This window comes from Onychostruthus taczanowskii, unplaced genomic scaffold, assembly GCF_017590055.1.
Source record: "Onychostruthus taczanowskii isolate IOZ18803 unplaced genomic scaffold, ASM1759005v1 scaffold1, whole genome shotgun sequence".
Classification (NCBI taxonomy): domain Eukaryota; kingdom Metazoa; phylum Chordata; class Aves; order Passeriformes; family Passeridae; genus Onychostruthus; species Onychostruthus taczanowskii.
Genome location: NW_024496525.1, coordinates 2,234,630 through 2,256,992, shown reverse-complemented (window position 1 = coordinate 2,256,992; position 22,363 = coordinate 2,234,630). Strand labels below are relative to the sequence as shown.

At 43.1% G+C, this 22,363-nt stretch overlaps 1 protein-coding gene across 1 annotated transcript in view; it reads right to left on the bottom strand.

The window, feature by feature from the left end:
• LRP4 (LDL receptor related protein 4) overlaps positions 1 to 20,010 on the bottom strand; it is an 82,252-nt gene extending 62,242 nt beyond the window's left edge. The window contains exon 1 of the mRNA XM_041401449.1: positions 19,865 to 20,010. Coding sequence (XP_041257383.1) covers positions 19,865 to 19,949 — 85 coding nt within the window. The 5' untranslated portion in view covers positions 19,950 to 20,010. The remainder of the gene's footprint in view (positions 1 to 19,864) is intronic.
• Between the last annotated feature and the right edge of the window lie 2,353 nt (positions 20,011 to 22,363).

The following is a 22,363-nucleotide window of genomic DNA, read 5'->3' as shown; positions in this document are numbered from 1 at the left end:
CCTCACTACTAGTTGTGATGTTCTATGTATAGAATGCTTCTACAAACACTGTATCATCAGTAATAGAAAACAAAGGTGCAGTCACCAAATGCTAGTGAGGGGAAAGGTGCTTGAACATCTACATAAGGACAGATGCTATTCTAATGTTCTTTTTACTCAGATCTGTATTTGGCCTATTAGGAATTTCCTCCTACAAAAAACAATTCATATTCTGTGCTCATCTCCAAATGAAAGGCAAGGATATCCCTTATTTAAAAGCAGTAGTTATATCCATGCTAAGAACTTTACTCTCAGCTTTACCACTGCACAGTAGTCTCACTCATCCTGCATATGGCCTTGGACAGAGAGTCCAGGAAGCTCAGTCTCCATATGTGCAGCCCCTAGTTATGCTCAAGTGTGAAGCATCTGTGGAACCATGATCTTAGAGCAAAAGTATTCCCTGCTCTTGGAGAACACTGACACAGGTAAGCACCTCCTGCCCAAATTTAATTTCTGACATAACACACCTGGAACAAGGATTATGCTTCTGGTATCATTCCTACCGTAATAAAAATATCAGGTCTAAGATGACATTTGAACCTTTAACAGACATGCAACACAGCTTAACTAATGTAAGAATTTAACTCCAAACTGTAGGAATACCAAGCCAGACCTGTAGAGGCAGAAAGCAACGTTTAAAGAAAGTGTCCTGGCTAACTTTTCCTCATAATGCAACAGAGAAGTGGGCTCACATGACCTCTTCTTGACCCAATCAAGCAGTTTCATGCTGCTTAGGTATCTCCACTGCAGCTTTAGAAAGAGGAGACAAAACCAGCACATGGATAAGAACCTACCTGTCTATCCCAGGGCTATAGCAGTGGGTTCAAGCAACATCCAAGTCCAAAACCTATCAGACAGTGAAGGTGAAATAATTTGTTTTAAAGGGACATGACTTTTCTGATTTCTTCCAGTCTTGAGTTGTGAACCAGATCAAATAAACTAGAAGCTGAGAGAACTCACAGGTAAAGAGAGAACAGGAATTCAAGCATAAACCCCACAGAACAGCAAAGCAGAAATAAGCTGGACATAACACAAAAAAAAAGGCTGTACTTTCAGTCTACACCAACACTTTGGATTAAACTACACAGAAAGGGCTTGTCAGCTATGCTTCCTTCTTAAAGGAAAACAAAAAAACTAGACTGGCAGAGCTGAAACCACTATGTGCTGTCTGCCTTAATCTCCCTTCTCCTTCAGATCCAACACTGATGCCCCCCAAACCCTCTCTAGCTTTAGCACAGATATGCTGACAAAGGTTCCTTTTAGAAGCCCAGACCACAGAAGCCAGAGATAAATCCGTCCACCCATACGCATTTTTGTCTCCTTTGCATATACAAAATTTCTTTCACCCTCCTACCTCTCAAACCCATCTCACCCTCCTTCCCGCAAAAGCGATTAAGGAAAAGCTGTAGAAATATTTGCCCAAAGCTGGAGCCTGTTGCTGGGCCCAGCTGTATTGTTGGTAGGAATACACACAGCAAACTTTCACTGTGAGGAGCCCTGCGGGACTCCAGGCACTTCGGGGAGGCTTTGTGAGCCCAGCTCTGCATGCACTAGCCAGGCTATTGTGAAAAGGAAACAGAAAAAAGTGTTACAAACCCCAATGCTCTCCCACTCTCGTCTCCCCCCACCTCCCCATGTGCCCCCCTTCCACCAGCCGCCACCTTCCCCAAGACAAATCGAGAGGGGAGGGGGCCACTGATGAAGAGACTGAAAAGGTTTCCTCAGTTAGATTTAAGGCAACAAGTCAGGGCTGCAAGGAGTCCTTTATCCACCAGGGAAGCCTCCCACTGCTCCAGAGCTGGGCTGAGCGGGGATCCTGGGGGCCAGCTTTCTGAAGGCTGCCATTGATTTGTCACTGATGATAAGTGAGGCCGGAGTCGTTCCCACCATCGCCTGCAGAGGGGACGACTCCCACAACGCCCGGCAGGGGAGAGGGGCAGCAAATGAGGAAATGCAGAACCCAATGGTTGAAAAAATCCCAAATGGCTATTTTTCCTCTAACGAGCTGCAACAAAAAGGAGCAACCGTGCTGAGACCGAGGCAGGGGACAAGAGACAGCAGTGCACAGAGGCAGTGCAGTCACTCATCAGTGGACAAACCTTCCGCATGGAGAACGAGCAGGGGGGATTTCTTCAGCCTCAGCCTCCTAAGGGCCTCACAGTGCCAGCTCGGTCAAACAATATTCCTTCAAAACCTCTCCAGCTGCTCCCTTGCCAATTGCTTTTAAACCTGTTCTATTTACATAGAGACACTCTTCTCTCAAGCACATGCTGCTGGAAACTCGTTCTTCTGCTTTTTGGGAGGGGAAATCTTTTCTCACAGTACTAAATAAATGAGAGAGGCTAATGAAGCACCATGTCTAAAAGGTGAATTCCCAAAGCAACAGGAGATCTTAAAGGAGCACCAGAGCCCCCCCAGGGAACATACAAATAGAGCAGCAGCTGCCTGGGCAAGACCAGATGCAGATGGGTGAACTGAAAGTAAGACAAAAGGTGGAGGGGGAGGAAGGTTGAAAGAAATAAAAAGAGAAAAAAAAAATCAGCAAAAGAAGTAATGATCCTTGGCCTTTCTGATGTAACTAGTTAGGAAAAACTATCAGAACTGGTTCAACTTGCATTACAAAATGTCTCTCTTGTGCTTCAAGACACCGAGGATGTTTAGAGTAAATAGGACACCTTTCCTTCCTTTCCCTGCACTCAGCAAAAGCCCTCAGCTATCTTCTGCCCTGGCCAGGCTGAGGCATGCAGGCCTTGTAACATGGCCTGAAGAGCAAGAGGAACATCTCCAGAGGGAAAAGAGAGTCACGCCTGCAGCTTCCTTCCAGTTCAATCAGACTAGACCCAGCAATCCAGAGGATCTTATCTGGCAATACATTACCTCAGGACACTTGTGCACAGTTCCTAAATCTCCAGTTATAACCCAGCATGCTAAAATAAATTAAAGTTGCCAGGCTGTAAACTGTAACATTCAGCAATATTTTACCTCGTATTCAGTCACTCAGAGGCACAAGGCAGATCACTGGGAGTACTAATTATTTCAAATATTCTACTTAGAATTTTTTGGTATACAAGAGAGCACAGCCTCTATGGATCCTTAAGCTGGGGATAAGCACAATATCAGAACCTTAACTTGATAACATCCAGTCCAAAAACTTCACACGTTTAAACATTAAAAAAAAAAAAAAAAACCTTAAAAAATCCACCCAAAACCTCATTCATCTTTGGGAAATAGCCAGCAGCCAGTTAGCTCAAAACACAGGTTTAATGTGCTTCTTTCCAGAAATATTACACTCTAACCAAGCAGCCACATCCTAAACCAAACAAAGCTTTTGAGTTCCGAAGTGCAACCCAATTAAAGCCCATTGAAGGCCTTTGCCTCCCAATGAGAGAGGACTAAACATCTCCCAGCTTGATGAACTAACCACTCAGACCATTGCCACTGCCTGGGGACCTGGAAATGGGCTTATGCCCAGTAAGACCTGAACTTGCACACCTGAATAATCTCAATAGCTACACAAGAAACAGGACTCACAAAGCCAGTTTCCGATGGATTCGTCTCTTAACAGACAATGTTGATGCATCTGTTGCCAAATGGAGGGAGGGGATTCTTTCATGTCTAAAAAAATGCAAACTCATGAGGAATCTTCACCCACAGCCAGGTTGCTCCTGTGGTCCCTTCCCTTTATTGTGCTGCCTATTTTCATGAAACTTCTGTTCTCTGGGACCAGTTTTTTTGGGTGAGAAGTTACGCATACATATTGAAATAACCACTGCTTCCATACAAAAGCAGGCTAAAGATGCCTGTGGATTTTTCTCATGAGAACAGTCTGTATTAACAATATTATTAAGAACTGCTTCTGATACTACTTCCTGGACCAAGTTCCAGGATTTGAAGTGCTTATCCAAATAAAAAATTCCTCATAAAGCTCAGAAATCATTCAAGCAGATACATCATTCATCCCTTGAAGAATTTTTCCTACTTGAAAAGCTTTTAAACTCTTCTCTGTCCCCCATGCAAGCATACTTCCTTTTGCTAGAACCATGATCTCAAGGCCAAAATCCATGAATAGACAGTGTGATGTCTCCCATCTTACAGATGCACTTACCACAATGACTCAAGAGCAATTTTCCTTCTGTTATTCCACCATACTTTGGGGAGTAGGGTACAACAGACAAATTAAGTTGAATCAGGCTTTTGAGCCAATTTGTGGGCATTGCAATACAATATTATTCAGCCAAATATAGAGTACTTCCTCTGATCAAAGAGCAACCCAAGCCCATCAGTGCTATAAATGCCACCTAAAATGACTGGATAACAGTAGAGAAGTGACAGGGCTACTTGTCTACTTGTAGCAGAATTTTACCTCCACTAATTACAGTCTACCTTGAGAAGTTCTTGGGAGTTTTTTCAGTTGAATACAGACTTTTTTCCTCTCTTTCCACTCCTAAGTGGAGGAGCTATTTTCAATAATTGTGCAGTAAAATTACTTTTTTTCAGTCAGGAAGAAAAAAGAAAAAAATAAAAGTATTTCTGATGGCGGGGAAAAGGCCTTATTGTCCAGTTTGTATGTTGCCTAAATTTGCTGAATTTTTCTGGTATCTTATGCTACTGTTCTCAGACATGGTAAGAACACAACATCTATTCTAATGGCTCATTCTCTAAGTAAGAACATCTGGTACCTTTGGACCTTCAGCCAACAAACCTTGATGAGTCAAGATCAGGTCAGCTTAAGTCACAGTACCCAATTAAGCTACACAGCATTACAGTCATTACAGCATTCATCTCAGCTTCAGAGGCTGAGCTCAGTTAGCTTTCCCATTTCCTGGCCCTTTACTCTGAGACTGAATGTGGTCCACTAAGTCAGATTTTGAGAAGCTTGCTTAGAGTTTCATTACCCTCCCTTCATTTTTTTCATTTCATTATACAGTTTGATAACTGTACGTTATCAAATGTGCAGTTTGATAATGCGGAATTACAAATAGCAACAACATTTGGGAAATCATTCCCATACCCCTCCTTAAAACTGCACAAACACTTTGCAGACTGAATACGTACATGATGATTTAGGTATCAAGTCCTCAGAGGAATATGTCTGTTTTCCATGGAGAAGATCAAATGTTCTGCCCTTCATGCTGTAATCTAGTTTCTTGATTTCTTTCCAGGTATCCCTCTGAAACAAACCTGCTTCTGCGCACAATAAGCAAAGGACAGAAAGCAGTCTTGATTTAACTATATTTAAGTGAGAACACAAGTCTCAGGTTCTCCAGAAACACAATGATGTTTGCTCAAAATGAGAAAGAAGCCTCAGGATGGTGATTTTACATCGATGAGTTGTCCCACCCTCAGGAGCTCTTAGCCCTCCTTCTCTAACTGCCAGTCCTACAACCCCAACAAACTGACATAGCTTTATGCAGTCTGATAAAAAAACCCACAGATAAGCAAAAGTTATGCAGTGGGCAATGAACTTCAAAAAGATGCAAACCTGAAGAATCTTCCAACTCTTAACCCAGCCCAGTTTGATTCCTTCTGTTGCTTCACTGCTTGCAGAACCATGACCTCAGATGCAAACTGACAGAAGTAGTTGGGGTCATTTCCTGTTTAAGGCTTTAAAAATGTATTTACTACAGTGGGCCATGCGTGATTTTCTTCTTACAGTCTGCTTACCAAGTGTGTGTACATTTGGCAGTAGGATAGGCATGCTACTGTGCTGAAAATTCTCATGAAAAGGAATAAACACACGGAATTAGATCATTCTACACTTGAGTAAGTAAATGTTTAAAAATGTAACATTCTAATCTGGGAAAAAAACAACTGACTTTAGTGTGCAAAAAAAACCCAGCTATTAAGCAACCAGTCACCATGGTTAACTTCTTTACCCTCAAAAGAACAAAGTCTGTGGACTCCAAAATAAAGTTGTCAACTACCCTGAGAGAAAAGTAAAAAAATCCCAGTCCTAGCCATTAGCACACCTGGCCCAACAAACATAGGGAATCTTTATGTAACAGTTTGCAAAGATGACACTCCCAACCCACGTTCTGTACAGCTGATCTCCAGGGGGTGCAGGGAAAACCACTTGAGCTATTGGGTAAATACAGCCACTGGAGCTAATTATGTATTTACAGAATCCTACCCAGCAATCTACCTTGCTGCTACAAAGCAGCAAAAATGAACATTTAACAATTATTAGGTAAAGTTGGCAACAGCTAAACTATCCCAAGCCAGGAATCTAGGGTTAAAACTTGGACTTCTAACCCAAGTTAAGCTTCTGTTCTCAAATTTCTTGACCTTTGTGATTACATGGTTAAATACCATTTTGTGATCCATCCGAAGACATGCTACAGTCAGGATAGGGGAAAGAGTGGAAGAGTCATGGACACAGAACAGATCTTTGTGAGCTGGGTTTCGATAAGATGCTCCTCATTAGACTAGTGCCAACTGTTTATTGAATATGCTGGCAGATAACAGGAGCATGCAACTATTCAGGACAAAAAGAGCAACTAAATCCTCTTAGACATTACATCCGAGAATAATTTTCACTCTCACAGTATCAAACCTCCGACACAACAAACATGTCTAATTGTGATAATCTTGCGTGCATTGTATCAGAGGGGGAGAAGAACAATTAGAGAAAGGCAGCTTCAACAGAGAGGCAGGAAGAAGCATCACTGTACAGACTAGAAGGCAAAGCTTAAGTGGAGCCTCTATTTACTATGTTAATCAGTATTTCATTGTGGGTTTTTTTCTCATTACTTCATACATCTACCAATTTACTACATGTAGAAATTATTAATTCTTCAGAGTAGGGATTGTTCTTATTTTATGCACATGTAACACTGTGAAGCTCTGATTTCCATTAGAGTGAATCTTTAACGTGATCCAATTGACAATTCATGTGTAAGATTCATCCTATGTACATCTTCCCTTCAGCCTGCCACATATTCATTCAGGGAGAACAGGAATGGCCATTTAGACAGCTTATGCTTTCCCACAGCTAGCTCTGTCTTCCTGTAACTAGCCAGACACTTTGCATCACCACTGCCACTTCCACGTCGGCTCAGGAAGAGAGTGGATTGTGCCTTCTTTTGTGTGCATACCCAGGCTGGCCTTGTGAAACCACATCATCACACTACATCAGCGGAGAGTGGTGGGGAGAGCAAGCAAAACTCTAATCCAGAGTCTGCGAATAAAGAGTCAAAAACCAACTCTCTGCTAGACATCAGTCATTTAAAAGGTAAGATTAAGTAAGAAGAATCAAGGCACTAGCAAGGCAATAAAGCTTTTCATATTCAGATTGACCATTTCTCTGGCAACAACTTTAGTCTGTGGTAGCCCAACTAAAAGAAGATAGTAGGTCTTTTCTTGCAACCCTAATGAATAGAAGTTTCCACCACAAAGGGCATCACCAATTAATGTACTGCACCAGTTGCAACATCTATGGGTTGATCTTTCACCACACTTGGATGCTAATACAGCACTGTCATACAAGTAACAATAGAATAAAGAGACCTATGCTTATGTGAGCCAAAGAAATTAAATCTTGAGCTTGAATTCTCACCTCTCCATATTTCTAGGGAAAGCCTTTCCAAATTACTATCAAGGGAAAGCAAAGAAACAGCAAGTCCGTGCCAAAAAAATGGTTGGTCTTGCCTCCCTGTGTCCTTCCATCAGGTCTATACTGATGAGCTCACTGAGGAGCAATTCACTTCAGTTTGCCAATACCACACAACCTGTGGTTTCACCATTCTGCAAGCCAGTTCTGTAACAAACCAGCAAGCTGGACTGATTCATCCAGCAGATATCTACACAGACCTATCAAAGGGACAAGAGAATGAGACTGCTCTCTGGGACGAGCCACAGTTACACCAGACCAGGCGCAACAAGAAACCACACCCCTGGGCCAAGGAAGCCCAGCAGCTAGAGGCCAAGCCACACACACTGCAGGCAGAGAACAACCCTCAGCAGTGACAACATCCTAGTATCCCTGCCAAAAACATGCCTCTCAGAGAAATCAAGTTTGGCTAAAAGAAAAGGGAGCAGGAGCAAAATCTCCTCCAATTCTGCTATTCCAAAACATGGGCTATATATTAACATAAAGCTGTATTTTGATGACAATATTTCCCATAAAGCAAGGTTATACTAAACCCTACTCTGAATCAGTAACACACTCTTGGAAGTCATTTGGAACAGCATTCTTCATGCCACCTGAAACAAGCTGCCAACTGCGTCCAGGCAAACCAGACCTCCACAGTCCAGCCCACTGTTTAATTGTTTTAAGCAGTGTGTTTAATTTACAAAGTTTAAACAGGAGGAAAGGACTAAATGGATAGATATGAAGGAACAGAGGACTGGTAAAATGCAATTCATAATCCACGAGTCATTTCTTCTAAGATCCTTGCAAAAGACATGGATCTGGAGAAAGGCAAGTGGGTGATAACTGCGACAGTTGGAACATTGTTTATTTCCTGCTAGCAAAGACAGCAGTTCAGGCCTCCAAGGATAAATCAAATTTATTAACCAGATGGAAAACATTTCATTTCCAAACATCATCCATACAACAATGGGCCACAGAAAGAAAGGAGCCAATTCACAACAGCAACAAGAAAATAAAATTACTAGAGATTTTAGAGATGAGTTCTCATCAAAATCTGCACTTGCAAAGAGCCTCATATTACATCAGAACTTGCAACACATCCCACCACAATCAATTCAAAGACACTTTTATTGGCAAAACAAGCTCTGCAAGTGTTACCCACATGTAAAAAGCAGCACATTTGAGTTTTTTCCAGAAGTAGACTCAACATATGAAGGGCCTGTCTCCACAGAGGTTTTAAGAGAAAGGGATATATGGCCTGAAGTCCAAGGATAGAAATGAAAATGTTCCAAAGAATAACATTTTATTTCTAGTAAGATAAATGTTCCTTGCTCTAATATATTGTGTATTTTACTTCTAAGATTATAAAATTTTCTTCTCAGCCTCTCCTTTCACTTCTCATTCCAACATTTATCATTTATGGTATTCTCCCTGTATCCAAAATGCAACCCAAATTGCACATGCCAGCTCCGACTTTCATGAAAGTCTGACTTCATTTTGCACATTTCACTTGGCACTAAGTGCCAGCAGAATAACTTTGCACAATAACTTGTGGCAGTTCAGTTGGCTAACAGGTCCGGACTTCTTTTTTCTGCTATAGAAACTTATGTTCTGGTTTAGATTCTGACTAGTTTCTCATGTGAATTTCAGATTAAATTATTTGCTTCCCAAGCCTCAAAAAGAGCGTCAAAGAAACAATGTTTTCATAGGCTTGGATAGCATTTTCATTTGGTTTCAGCCTATGGCTCTCTGATAGAGACAATTTTTGCTGCTTTGGATAAGATTGCATAAAAAGAATTGGTTTTGCCGCTGCTAGGATCAGCAATGGAAATCCCCCCAGTCCTACTCTGTAGGAATCATTACACAGATCTCTAGATCTAGTAACTTCATGTCTTTGCACATGTGAAAATAAAAAAGCTGACTTCCCTTTGGTTACAATGGAAGAACATACAGAGCTCTGGAGATTGTTCTTGTGGGAGTCAAATATTTAATTTACTCTTGATTAGTATAGGAGAAAAATCTCAGCAGTGTATTCAGTTCTAATGGTTTGAACAGTTCAAACATGTCCTACTTGCTAGGTCCACTAATGCAGCCAGCACAGCCACACAAAGCCTTAAGCATGCAAAAGTTCCTGAGGCTCATTATGGTGGGGCTGGAGAGGGTCTGTGCTGTCTACCCACCTTAGCTCAGTTCCATCCCACAACAGATAATATTCTCCTTATGGAGTTACTGTCACTCTGCTCCTGTGAGCCACTCCCCTTCTGCTTGTCTCTAAAAGGCATGGAGCCATAAAGCACACATTAGAGACTTTAGTATGCAGTCTGCACAGTCAGAAAAGCTGGCTCCTTAGGCTACCTGGTCTTCTAGGGTGTAATTCCAATGGCCCTCTGTCCTCACAACACTTCAAGAAGCACTTTTAGCATTGCCACCACATTTAGTTTAAGATCTTGACACAGGATGCAAAGCATGCTGTTACAATGTTGCTCAAGAAAAAACCCAAGGCAAACCCAGCTAACACTCCATGCCTTTCCCAGATTAACCTGCAGGACCAATGCACTGCAGTACATCAGCCAGCTAACTAGGTGTTTTGGCAGCTGTCCCAGTCACTTAATCGAAGCCTGAGCTCAGAGGCTGTTTCGCCTGAGCGAGTAAGGCAAGACGCACACACCAAAGATGTCATCTCTGCCTCACTCCCTTCCTTGCTCGAAGGCTACTGTCCGAGTGCTGTTTATTTTTATCCTACAATTGATGAACCGTACACAGGTCTCATTTGCCCTGTATCTCCCATTATTTCTATATTGTAGCTGTTAGGTTTCACCTTGGGTATTCAATTAAGCTAAGTGGGGTTCTGCCAAGCATTTCAAGGAGGCAAGTGTCTGCCACCCCCTATTTCTTGCCAGTCTGCTCTAAAGCATCTCATCACAAAAACTGCTCAGGGGTCCTTTCTCAAAAAAAAAATCATCTGATTTTTTTCTTATTCTTCCAGATAACCATCATCAAGTTTGCTTCTCCAGCATAACCAACCAAGAAAAGGTTACTACAGAGTATCAAAGGAATTATCCCCCTTTTTTTTTAGATATTCATTTCAAGTTTAAAGTTGGCTCCCAAACTTCTAAAGACTTATGGGTAAAGAACTAACCATAACAAAGCAAGAAAAGAAGCACCAAAAAAACACCCAACATTTTCTAGGGACAATTGACTGGAAAACTTAAACCTAAGCAATTTACTTATTTTGCTCTAGTCTAGAATTTGCACTAACAGCAACAGAAGATTACAGCTCCTCCTCTTCCAGTTCACAGAAGGCAGGTCACAAACAAGAGAAACCTCAGAGAAATAACAGGCTTCTCCTGTTAGCGAGCAAGCTACTTCAACCAAAGTTTGTAGTTGAAGGTTGCAGAAATCCATGAACACCAGGGTTGTTCTTGCTTGAGTACTGGTAGCATAGAAATTACTCAGCATAACTGTAAAGATTTAAAGATGACAAATCTGCCTTTCTGGAGGAGTTGAGGCACAGGGAGAGGATCCACCTGCTTCCCAGATAAAAGTACCTTGTGCCTGGAAAAAAAAAAATCAACAAAACAATCAAACAACAAAAACAAACCCCCTAAAACCAACAACTAACATCCAAAAGGCCTAAAGGTCCCCTGTTGTTTAAGCTAATGCTAACTGCAGGTCTGAATTCTTCCATACACTCAAAAATGCAGTGAGCAAAGGCTTACAGACAGTCTTGATTCATGAGTGGTGACAGTTCAAACTGGAACACATGAGCTTGCCACCCTTGTGGGGGAGACAACTGCTCGGCAACCAGCTCTTCGTGAGTCAATACCCTCTTGCAGCTGCTGTTCACTGGTCAGGGAAGAAGTCAGATGCAGAGGCAGCCTTCCCTAAGATAGCAAAGGGCCATAACCACACCAACTGGACAAATCAGTCCTTCCCAGTTTCCAAGACAATGCCCAAGAAAATTCCCTTCACCACTTCATCTCTGCACGAACACAGCTCTGAGCTCAACCTGCTCTGTCCTTGTATTTAACTTAGGTCTGTTTGCAATGCAATGACAACTGCTCTTCAAGAACTCCTGACCCAGTCTCTCACTTATTCCTGCATCATGCTTTTAAGATTTAAACACTGAATACTTCTATTTGAGATCCATGACAGAAGCGCAGGTAGCTTCTATTTACCAATGACTATTCTCTCCTGTTTCTTGGCTATTAAAGCCTCAAACCTATCTCCTCTTTCCCATACCACAAACTCTCTAGATTTCTCTCACAGACACACTCATTAAGTTTTTCCTCATGCTAATAGGTACTAATAGGTGCTGATCAAGGCCCTTTTTATAAAGGCAGCACAAATTAGTGGCATGTCCTTCAGCCAAAACAAGCTCAATTCAGGCTTTTCAGGAGTAGCAGGCTTCAAAAATCACAGTGAGGAGAATACAGTCTCTGAGGCCTCAAAAACCTAATTTCTTAAATTTGTCAAGCTTGAAGAAGTGGCAAAGTCTGAATAACAAATAAAGGACAGCAGTAAAGCTGGCTTCCTCTTAACAAATGCAGTTTTAATTCAGAGAATTATCCCACCTCCTGGTTCATCCTCAGAAGCTTGGAACAGAAGCAGGAAATTACAACCCCAAGACTTCTCTCCTTTTTTTTTTTTCCCTGCCCTCAGAGTTGCAAAGAAAGGATTTGACTATTCAGCAGTTATGGAAATTCAGAACTGAAATTGGGTGGGAGCACAAAGGCAAAAAAAAAAGAAAGAAAGAAAGGTGTGTCTTTATTTTATTCCAATCCTAGATCCCACGAGACAGTTCTGATACACTGAATGGCTGCACCTTAAGCAAGAACCTCTCCCAGCACTACCAGCTGTCACCAAGTCAAATGAACTGACAGAGCTGGAGATTCAGGCTAAAGGAGCAGAGTGTGTATTTCCCTCTAACCTTGCACAGTCCCAGAATGCTTCTCATGAGCCTTTCAGAGAAGAAGGCTGAGAACATCAGGTGTCTATGTTTTAACTGTTCACTATAATGACACACTCTTTCACACAGCAATTCTTAATGGGGAAGGCAAAGAGAAGTAGGCTGCTTTTCCAGGAAAGGAGAAGTTTTCTGCCACCAGACTTACACTTGTTTCTATATCCAGACTTCTTACCAAACCCATAGTAATCTCCTATTCTCACTTTATGCTTTTGTCCAAGCAATTATCTCCAAAGTTCTAGCCTCTCACTTCAGTTCTGCCCTCCCAGTTCATACACTTTTCCAGACAATACTGTCTGCCAAAATACCTTCCGGGACATCCCACTCAAAAATCATTCTAGCTTATGTGCTCCCAAGGCTGAGATTCCACATTCCACCACTGCAGACAGAGGTGGTGATGGAGGTATCTTATAGGCTCACCATCTCAGTGTTCTGCTAATAGTCTCCCTTTACACCTCTGACTCCATTGCTAGGCTCCTAATATTTCATAAAATCACTCCATTTGGTCAGGGACTCTACTGTCACGGATTCCTAACAATTTGTCACATCCTCCTTTAAAGCATTAGTAAAATAAGTCTTTCCCTGTCTCAGCAGTTAAATTATGCTCAGTGCTCATCTTCACTTTCAAAATTTCCATCTTTTATCCTACCTAATTAACAACTCTTTCTGCCATCAGATCCCACATAATTACTCCACTTGGATTTCCTTACACGGCTCTTCTGTTCCTTTGCCAGCTCAAGTCCTTGGCTCTCATTTCCAAAATGCCTATCTTTGCTTCTCTTAATATCTATACTCCTATATCCCTTTACCTTCTTCTCATGGTTTACACTACTCTTGCATTTGCTTCCTCATCCTTATTTACACAGTTACCAGCTTTCAGCAGTCTTTGATGCCAACTCTTACCCAAAACCTCTCTCTATCCTCGTTCTAAGAAGTGATTGGAATGAAAAACTTTGGAAGATTTTCCCATCAAATCAAAGGTAAAGGAAATTTAATTAGAAAGCAATACAATTTTAATATTGACCTTATCTATCCTAGTAGAATTATCACACCCCTGATCCTTATCAGATGTCCAATTAAGTCTATAAAGCCTTTGGGGCAAACGTAGCCTCTTCCTTCATGTTACACAAAGCCATAGCATCTAGACAATCCTTAAGTTAAGAAAAACACCTCGGAAAGTCAAAGACCTTGATTTTGCCAGGGGCAACACCACTCCACTCTGATTTGGAAATTACCAGAGAAGTTAAAAGTCCTCACTCCCTGAAACTTCGAAATGCAAGAATAGGGTTCCCCTCAAGAGAAATAATGTCTGACTGAGAAGAGAGGAGCTGGGTACAGAATGCACTGAAAAGGTTTTTCCATGGTATCTCTAGCTCCTTCCTGCCTCAAATCTCCAAAGCCATCACTTATCCACTTCAAAACAGCAGGAGAGTCACTTCTTTTTTCCTCCTCTCTCCAGAAGGAGCACAGCAGAAATAAACCTCGAGTGATAAATTATGCACCACTTTTGTGTGGCTGCCTCTTGGCCAGACGGGAAATTTTTCTCCCAAAGCCTTTTGTTTCCAGCTTTGATCCCAGTGTTGGATCCGCTCTGTTCAGCATGGAGGTGAAGGGAGAGCTGACACAGGCCAAGTTCAGGCTTACTGCAAGTCACAGTCAGATCTTCCATTAGCCTTCTCCCCTCCCCCTTTCCAACTGGAACTCTCCTTGAGTTTGAAAAGATCCTATTAAACATTTTCCAGAGGGCCTTACAGAGGATACATTATTTTGATGGATGCTGGGGCTAAAGGAGGAGGATTTCTAAGTACAGTGAAATAATGGAGTTTGTTCTAATGGGTTTAAGAGATGCCCGGGGGCACCAAGTAAGTTCCTTCTCTGCAAATCAAAAACACTGAAGACCAGAAAATGGAGCCGAACAACTGAACGCCAGGAAGCGGGGAAATCGGGCTCTATTTAACTGCTGCTCTTGGTTACAGCCAACTTCAGGCTGCTTGGAAAAACAGCACACACACATATCACTGGCACAAACTTAACAGGAGGAAACAAAGAGACAACAGGGGTCAAACTGGGGGTGGCAAGTAGGAGAAGGATGCAAGGCTGGGTCCCCACCCCCTACCAGAGAGTCGGATCAATTATCCTTGAATACTAACAAGATTTCTGATTAAAGAACTGCTGCTATGCAATAGAAACAGAAAGCTCCAGCAGCTGGGAGGGGCTGTCAGGCAGTAACAAAGAGACACAGAAGACTATGCCCTGCTAGGGCATACTGAGGAAGTCACCATGCTGGTAGCCAGGAGAGGGGTCTTCCCTGCCTGGAGTCATGATAACTCTCACTGCTGGTAGATTTAACACCAAGCATAAAATTCCACCTTGACACTACAGAACATGGGGGCTGGTTTCAGGCAAATATGTTATCTACTGGAAGCTTTGCTGGACAACAGCTCTTTACACAACCTCATCACTACAGTACAGGAAGGTGAATTTTCTTCTAACTCTAACCCATTCCAGCTAAAATCTGGTGCTTTTTACTTCTGAGTGCTGCAACACCAGAAAGCTGCTATCAACATACAACAGCTTGAGAAACAAGATCTGTGCTGTCTTTGGTCATACGCTTTTTGACAAAACTGCAACTAGCAGTGCAAACACTGAATATGCATCTACATTACTGTCTGTTAGTCTTAATGGTTTGTGACTTGCTGACTGGTGGCTAATACCAGAAGAACCTAATCACCCAAGAACATCATGACAGACAAAGCTTCTGTTACTACTTTTTAACCCACAGGTGTGCTAACATGCTTATACCAGAATGCTTAATGTATCTCATACCATCAGAATTGGGCTCATGATACTTCAATTCCCTTTTATTCTTTGTCTTCTACATTAAATTACCTAATTCCCTGATATGATGAATTTCAGTCGTTCACAATTCAGCACTACAAAATTCAACAAACATCAGCTCTATGTGATGTTCATAAAGTCTTTATGAAAACTTATTTTCCTGCCCTTACACAGTGAGTCTCCTTTCATCTAGGGTCACAACAGCCAAGGAGATCGGCTGCTCACAAAAAGACTGCAGATCAAGAGTCTCCCAGACTAAATGCAAAGGCTGGAACACTTCAGCATCTAACAGACAGTTCTGCACAAGAGAGGCAAAGAAAACATGCCTGGAAAGCTGAAAAACCTGAACATGAATTCACTTACAACAGGAGGGCAGTCAAATACTCCCAGGTAACATTCCCAGAGCAACCAGATATACAGCATGAATAAACCACAAGTCTACAGAATAACAAGCCCCTGCATCCATACACTTACTATCTTTAGTACAGGGAAATGGAAATCTACAGACAGAAGAAAGAAGAGATTCAGGGAGCATTACAGTGCCCAGTTTTCACTCAGCAGAGACAACAAAATCCCATAAAAGAGTAATACCTAACCCAACAGCAATGGCAAAGAATCATTGATGCCACAGACACAAAAGTAAGACCCGTGGATGACAATTATATTTAGTGTTTTCTGCCATGATTTGTGTGAAATGCGGCCGCTAAATACAGTATGCCACTTAAAGGAGTTGGTTTGTTGTATGCCAGAGCTCCAGCTCTGGATGTTTTAACAGGTAAAACCAGACATCTTAAAAGATGGTCAGTTTAAGTCTACATATATACCATCTGACCATGTAAACCCTATAAGAAAACACCACAAATAGCTAAGCCAGAAATAAGAGGACTAGAGAAATTAAGTATCCACCTTTCCTTTACATTTCTTTTAATAACACTTTATTTGCCAATTCACCCTTTCCAACAGTCAGTAAAATTTCTGTGGTTTTATGATCTTTTGACCATCAGCAAGAGCAATATAAATTATTAAAAAGAGAAATATTCACAAGCAGCAAAGGAATTCAATGAAGCTGCAGAACATGCACTTACTATATAAACCTATTTTTAAAACCTTGACTGGTTTTTAAGATAATATCTCTTTATCAGCTTTTATAAGTGTTATGAAGCATACATTCTATTGTGTTCGACAGTAAGTTGCATTCTAGGGCAAATGGAGTTGGCCTTGGGCAAGACAATTTCTACTTCACTTCCCACATTTACAAAACAAGGATAATATTTGCTTATTTCACAAGAGTGCACGAAGATTCAAGAGCACTATCAGACTACAGATCATTCTCATAGAATTAATGTTTTAACTATTTTTTAATGTTAATTTCACTAGTCTGGAGAGCATTTACAAGTAAAAACAAAATACAAATCACTTTGATTTCTCTTCTAGTTAACATATAGCGCGTACTGTTTTCTGGTTTGATCTACAAACAACTGGATAATGTTTGCATCTAAACACTTTTTACTTCTGTAATTTCAAGGAATACAATGTAGAAAAACAACTACCAGTTTTCTGCAATCACATTTTGTGGCCCACAGGAAGAGAATATCCCTCTTCAAGGTTCACAAGACATTCTGGAAATGCAAACACTTTATGCAACTATGCACCTATTAATTTTCTTGCTGCATACACCCACACTCCCAAGATACAATAAGAGTTTCTCTACTGCAGAAAACAGTACTATAGCACACAACTGAAAGCTTCTAGAAAGATAATATAAAAGAAAATTGCTTATACACACTAAATAAAACAATAATGCTAACTTCATATTGGAAGATTTATGCCATATGCTTTTCCACTATGTTTTAGTAGACAGAATTGTCAAAAGCGAAACAAAAAAACCATCACTTGTCACTGCCTGCAGCATGTTGCTCCTCATTTTAGAAATATAGGGAATGCTACTCAGTGCCATCATCACTTTGGGGAAAAAAAAAAAAAGTCAAGATAATTCAGAGTGATCAAGAGATCTGTGAATATAATCTAAACTGATGATTCAGCAAACCCTGGCACTCTCAGCACACCCAGGAAGGACAACATTATCAGCTCCAAGTTGACAGTAAGAAAATAGGTGCTTTGCACTTGGCTAATAGCTTCAGAACCAACAGCAATGCCAAGCACAGGCAGTTGAAACTGCGATTCCCACGGCAAAATATACTTCCACAAAAGTAACACACTCAGGTTTCCAACTACAAAACATAGTCAAGATGTTTCAGAAGTGAAGCTCTGATGTTAGCTATGTATTTTTCTGGCAGAGCTCCAGGAGCCAAAACAGCAAACACATCAGCCAGACGGGTTCTGTGACATTCTGTATTTATACTAACACAGACCACCTTAACACCAGGTCCTTCTTTGCTCCAGCCACCAGCAGTGCAGGAAATTAGCATTAAATTTCCTCTCTACACCTGTTTTTACCTGCAATGCACTTTTCCAAGAGCTCAAGATACTTGCAAACCGCTTTTGTTGGTTTGGTTTGGGGATTTCTTGGCACAGACTTCTCCAGTTTTATCTGCCACTATCCACTACAAAAGAGTCAAAGGTCAGTCTTGCAGACTTGTTTGCTTTACGCTCTCCTGCACTGAGGCAGAGTAGTAAATGACCAAGTGTTTCTAACAGCTTACCTGTTTGGCATCACAACTTCCGTGAATGCTTTCTGACAGTTAAGCTGCACACCACCCCTGCAGGTACTTCTAAGGGACAATTTTGAAAATTTTCTAGCTAAGTGAAAGAACACTGACTCATCACAAATTCTGGCATTTTCTCTGCTGCTTCCATCATGATCTCTCCTCATGTTTTTCCTTGCTTCAAATAGGAAAAAGATTGCTCAGGAATTGTGTCCTTATTGCAGAGTTGTGTCCTTACTTCCTCATATTTTGATAAGGGAAAGAGGATATTCACTTCTGGAAGCAGCTGGCACATCCAATCATAAACTTATAGTCATCTGACAAGAGGATACACAAAAGTGCACTGATGGGAAAACTACTTGAAAGAGAAACATGCTGCCATAAAAAAGCATCCTAGAGACATCAAGGAACAACCACCTACTAACAAACTTGCATTTTACAATCAGACATCCCCCACATGGCTGTTAACAGCCCAGACACATTAACTAGGAACACCTGGGTAACAGCCAAAATAAAACACATCCAGATCTGTATCTACACTAAGATCTATCTTTTAGATCCCTCTCACTCCTAGAGGGCAGTTAAGTATCTGTGTGGCATTTGGGAACTCAAGAGCACTTCTGGCTCCTAAAAAGCAGGCTTTCTGATATGCAGAACTACAGCCCTCTCTAGTCAGTCTATCCAAGCTGGCTTAGCACAGTCTTCAAAGCTGCCTGCAATTAGTTTTTTTGTTAGAAGAGAAATAATATTACTTGAAACCCAAACTTCCTATGATTGTGCCCCAGGGGCAATACTTGTAGAATGATAGAGGTCAGCAGCACTACTGCAAATGCTTCCTGTAATTTCAGAGTAGCACAGGAGAAAACGGATGGGTGAAATTATACAGCAGCTGCCAAAGCAGTGAAGGGAAAGAAATGAGGTACGTATCTCCTCTCCACACCCCTCCCCCAAAAGCCTTGTAACTCTTTATAAAGAATTTTGCGAACCGTTTAGATGTTTTCTTCTCCACCGGGCGCACTTGTAAAAATCAAGAACCACAGCACAAGACGAAGAAACAGCAGATGTCAGTTGATAGAGCAACCACGAAGCTAAAGTTTTCATGGCGAGACTTGAAGAGACTACCTCCCGGAGCGCTAAGAGCGCAGTGAAACCCTCCCCTCATCACTATTTTTGGTACTCCAGCTCCGGCCCCGCCGTGCCAGGGCGCTGCGGGAGGACTCCCAGTCCCCGCCGAGACGAGGCAGGTAGCCCGGGGCGCCACCGCGGAGCCGGGCTGTACCTTTAAGGGGCCCGTCGCGGCGGGTGCGCGGCTGCATTCCTGCTGCGGAGCGGCGGCTGTCCCGACACGCCGGGCACGGCAGCCTGCGAGGCAACCTGCGCGCCCGCCCCGGCCCGGCCCGCCGCTCGCACCGCGGGAACAAAGCCCGCGCCCGCCGCCGCCAAACTTCCGCGGGGGGCAGCGGCCGCGTGGGCGCCCCCAGGGCAGCGCCTCTCCGCGCCCCGCGCTCCGGCCTGCCGGGGCATTTCGCCGGCTCCAGCCCGCCGCGACACGGCGAAGGCGAGAGCCCCGCGTCCGGGCGCGGGACGGGGCGCGGACAAAGCGCGGCGGGGCGGCGCAGGGCAGGGCTCCCCGCCCCGCGGGCAGGTGAGCGGCGCGGCCGGCAGGGCTCTGTGCCCGGGCACGGTTCTCCGCCGCCGAGCCCGGGACGGCAGCTGGGCCCCCCGCGCTGCCGCGGGGCAGAGCGTGCCGCGGCAGCCGCTTACCTCTGGAGCGGAGCAGCGCTCCCAGCAGCACCAGCAGGAGCTGCGGAGGCGCGGGCAGGAGACAACCCCCGCCGCGCCGCCTCATGGTGGCAGCGCCCCGGCCCCGTGCCCGGGCCGCCCGCAGCAACGTCGCGGGCTCCTCCTGCGCGGAGCACCCCGGCACGACCGCCGCTCGCTCCGTCCGCAGCCGCGGCACTCCGGGACCGGGGGCTCCTTCCACTCTCCGCCCGCCCAGGCCCGGCCCCGAAGGAGGAGCTCCGCCGGGGCAGCCCCCGCCCCGCTCTCCCCAGCGCTGAGGCACTTCGCAAACTTTCGGCGCGGCAGAGGCGGTCCCGCGGCCAGGCGCGCACCTCCTTTCCTCACCCCGAGGGGCCGTCGCCCGTCACCGCAGCGAGACTCTTGGGCTCGCCCAGAGCCCTCAGCCTCCGGTACAGCTCCCTCACCGCGGGCGGGGAAGCCCTTCCTAAAGCGGCTCGGGGCCGTCGGTGTCGTGTCTCCCTGTCCCAACTCCCGCAGCATCGCCAAGTAACATTGCTCCGGGCTCACGGCTGCCCGCAGCAGGGATGCCCGCTACCCTCCGGTCCCAGCGCGTTGCCACCGCTTCCCGACTTGTGCCAGCCTGCTGTACCCAGGACAAATCGCAGAGCCCTTTTCCCCGTCCCGTCCCCCGTTTGCCAAACTCCCTTCGAAAAGGAAACGTTCACGAGCCCTTTGCCCAGCATGCATGTTGCTACCTATGAGAAACATCTGATTTTTCCCTCCGTTCGTGACAATATTCTGCTATTTTGTGTTTTTCTAATAGCCGCGGTGTCCGAAGGTAGCTAACTATGTACGAATCTCAGGTACCCTACAAAAAGATTTAGGGTCGTTTCCTGCAGGAGTAGAAATGAACTCTTGGACAATTGGCTTAGGCTCTGTGCTGCATTAAAAAGCAGACGGGCTTTCACTGGAGGTCACCCTTAGAGCCAGTTTTATGATCTTTTTGGTATGATTTGACGTTTTAATGCATAGGGTTGACAATGCAAGGAACTGTTAAATAATTAATCTCAGTTGATTTCAAAGTATTAACTTGAACAGAAAGCTGACTCAGATAGTCCAAATTCTGGACCACAGAGGAAGATGAGAATTTTGTCAAATTGACATCAAAGGGCAGTAATAGAAATAGTCCTATTTAAAGCCTTTCCATAGATGACTCCAGAGGAAGCTGCAATTAATCCCATCTCTGAAACAATCACAAGAGTAAGAAAATGGCACAGCATGTGATTGAATTATGCCATTCCTATTAATTAAGTGTAAAATGGTGAAGACAAGGAGTATTATTAAAAACGTCAACATAAAATTAAAACAGGGACTGAGTCTTGACAAATTGTGCTCAGTGAAAAGAGAAAATAATCCAACACAGCTTCACCGAGGAGAACTCCCAAGAGCAGTAATACCACAAGAAACAGTAAGCAGCAAACCATGCTTAAATTCTTCTGTACATGGCCACCAAAATTTTTAAAAAGCAGACTTTTTCTTTATATGCAGAACCACTGCCTCAAGATAGGAATAGATCCATGTTAGTGCAAGATAGGCAATGTGTGCAAAGTTGCAGAAGATAACAACAAATACAGGTAATCAAGAGGGACTGTTGAGGTGAAGAGATTAAAAAACTTCTCTATTTTAATATTGCATTGGAGTCAGTGACAGACTGAGGTACAGAAAGTATATGCCATTATGGTAAAGTAATAAACTCCAAGATATCAGAGTTTAAGATGACTGAAGGGGAAGAATTCTGAATAGTGGGTTAAAGTTAAGAGAAAACAATAACCTCACACTGAACAGCTGACTGACTAGAATGCAAAACCCTCACTGTATCTCCCTAAAATACAGAGCAACATAACCAAAATTCATTGAAGTTTATATTCTTATTAAGGCTAGATCATCAGGTAGTATAACTCAGAGGAGTCCTTCTGACTTCAGGCTCACAGAAGCTTTCAGAAGTTTAGGTGCTGAAGTACTGAGTGTGATAAAGCACAGACAAGAACTTGATAATTATCTACTTAGATCATGGAACACTCAGCTGTTAAGATGAGTATTTCCCTGTGTTTGAAACAAAAGCCTCTTGAAAAATATTGTCCCAAATACAAATAAATTCACTTGTTAGCTCTTCAGTTCTTCTCTCCCCAGAGAACAGATGTTTTTACCCACTCTGTTAAAGTGTGTTTACCAGTCCTCTGCATCCTGCACTGTATTCTGGCAAATCACTTTCCTCTCTAAGCTCAACTTCCTTAAACTGTATCTCTGTCTTATTAGTAATTTTGAAATGCCCTGGTGAAATGTTAGAGAAGCACATAGTATTATCTTTCCCAAAAATCTCCTAAATAGGTTGCAATTGAACAGATGAACATTTATATTATAAACTTCTCAATTACCTACGTGTTGATAAATTCTTTGATTGAATATAGCCCTGATTACATGTGGGATCTTTGCGGAATAATTGTAAAGTAGATTTGTGCA